Here is a 1,881-nt window from a genome sequence, read left to right as displayed (position 1 = left end):
TTTTTTGGTTGCAGCCATCATTGTTGTTTGGCGGGTCCAGGCTGGGGATTCGAACCTGCAACCTTAGGTGTACGTGGCTGGCGCCTTAGCTGGTTGAGCTATAGGCACCGAGCCTTTACAAAGAAATTAAAAAAAAAAAAAAGGCTCTTTCAATCCCAGCTTTCTCTTTTTCTTTTTTTTGAGACAGAGCCTCAAGCTGTCACCCTGGGTAGAGTGCTATGGCATCATAGCTCACAGCAACCTCCAACTCCTGGGCTTAAGTGAATCTCCTGCCTCTGCCTCCCAAGTAGCTGGGACCACAGGCACCCACCACAATGCCTGGCTATGTTTCTTGGTTGCAGCCGTCATTGTTGTTTGGCAGGCCCAGGCTGAATTCGAACCCGCCACCTTAGGTGTATGTGGCTGGCGCCTTAACCACTTGAGCCACAGGCACCGAGCCATCTCTTTTTCTTTTGAGAAAGGGTCTTGCTCTGTTGCCAGAGCTAGAGTGCAGTGGCATCACTATAGCTCACTGCAGCCTTAACCTCCTGGCTTCAAGTGATCCCTTGTCTTAGCCTCCTAAATAGCTGGCACTAGAGAAGCATGCTATCACACCTGACTAATTTTCTATTTTTATAGAGATGGGGTCTCACTCTTGCTCAGGCTGGCCTAAAGTAATCTCTCACCCTGGCCTTCCAGAGTACTAGGATTATAAGCATGAGCCAGTGCACTGGTCTCAATTTTGGTGGGGGGAGGGTGGGTGAGTCTTACTTTGTTACCCTCCAAGTGCTGTGGCATCTTAGCTCACAGTAATCTCAAACTCTTGGGCTCAAGTGATTCTCCTTTTTTTTTTGAGACAGAGCCTCAAGCTATTGCCCTGGGTAGTACTATGATGTCACACCTCACAGCAACCTCTAACTCCTGGGCTTAAGCGATTCTCTTGCCTCAGCCCCCCAAGCAGCTGGGACTACAGGCACTGGCCACAACAACTGGCTATTTTTAGAGATGGGGTCTCGCTCTTGTTCAGGCAGGTCTTGAATTCCTGAGTTTATTAAGCAATCCACCCACCTCGGCCTCCCAAAGTACTAGGATTACTGGTGTGAGCCACCATGCCCAGCCTTCATTTTTTTTTTCTTGAATGGGTCTAGTGGTAGAGTTAATCACTGCAAACCTTTTTTTCCTCCTCTCAAAATTTTGTCATTTTCTTTAACACACATGTCCATTTCCAACCTTTGCCTAGTGTATAAAGTGAAAGATTAACTTATGACTTTTGCCCTCAATTTCTAGTGTAGAATTTTTTTGAAAATCCTACTCTTATCTGAGATTGCACAAAAGCTCAGAGAAACATTGGAAAATGAGGAGACCTTGTCAGCGTATTTTCTTCTCCTTCAGCTCTCTGGGGCACAAGCTGTGTGTTCCCATCCTGTGCCTGCCTGCCTATGCCTGCCCTTATGGTACAGTACTGGGGGTTTCACAGTATGCGGGGTGCCCACAACGCTGCTGAGGGGGAAATGGGATATAGAATTTGGAGATTAAAAGACACTAGAGAAGTAGTGATGTTATGAACAGATCTGTTAGAAAGGGAGTCGCCTGCCTGAAGTATAGGAGATTTGAGGTTAAACAGACTTCTGAACTGTGAGACTTTTCAGAGGCTCCACTGTGAGCATATACCTTATGACTCCCCACGGACGGTAGACATCTTCAAGCACATGGGCTTTTTATCACAGAAATGGCTGGCCTCAGAGTGGTCCCTGGGCAGTGCCGATAAGAATAAGGAAGGCTCTTGAGAGTTTAAGTAATTGGCTCAGGGTCATGAGATCAGGTGATAGCGTCTAGTTTTTTTTTTTTTTTTTTTTTTTTTTTGAGACGGAGCCTCAAGCTATCCCCCTGGGTAGAGTGCCG

The 1,881-nt window shown here is 46.7% G+C and overlaps 1 protein-coding gene across 2 annotated transcripts in view; it reads left to right on the top strand.

Annotated features, from left to right (window-relative positions):
• The window catches only part of WBP1L (WW domain binding protein 1 like), a 79,557-nt gene that overhangs the window by 17,883 nt on the left and 59,793 nt on the right, over positions 1-1,881 (top strand). Inside the window, exon 1 of one of the 2 annotated variants that reach the window (XM_023511793.1) lies at positions 1,149-1,433. The exons of the other annotated variant lie outside the window; for it this stretch is intronic. Coding sequence (XP_023367561.1) covers positions 1,419-1,433 — 15 coding nt within the window. The 5' untranslated portion in view covers positions 1,149-1,418. Of the gene's footprint in view, positions 1-1,148; positions 1,434-1,881 lie in introns of those variants that run through there. 2 annotated transcript variants of the gene reach the window in all.

The sequence above is a fragment of the Otolemur garnettii genome, unplaced genomic scaffold, assembly GCF_000181295.1.
Source record: "Otolemur garnettii isolate 467f Iridium unplaced genomic scaffold, OtoGar3 scaffold00021, whole genome shotgun sequence".
NCBI lineage: Eukaryota > Metazoa > Chordata > Mammalia > Primates > Galagidae > Otolemur > Otolemur garnettii.
Note: the sequence above shows the minus strand (reverse complement) of the source record. Positions and strands in the feature narration are given on the sequence as shown.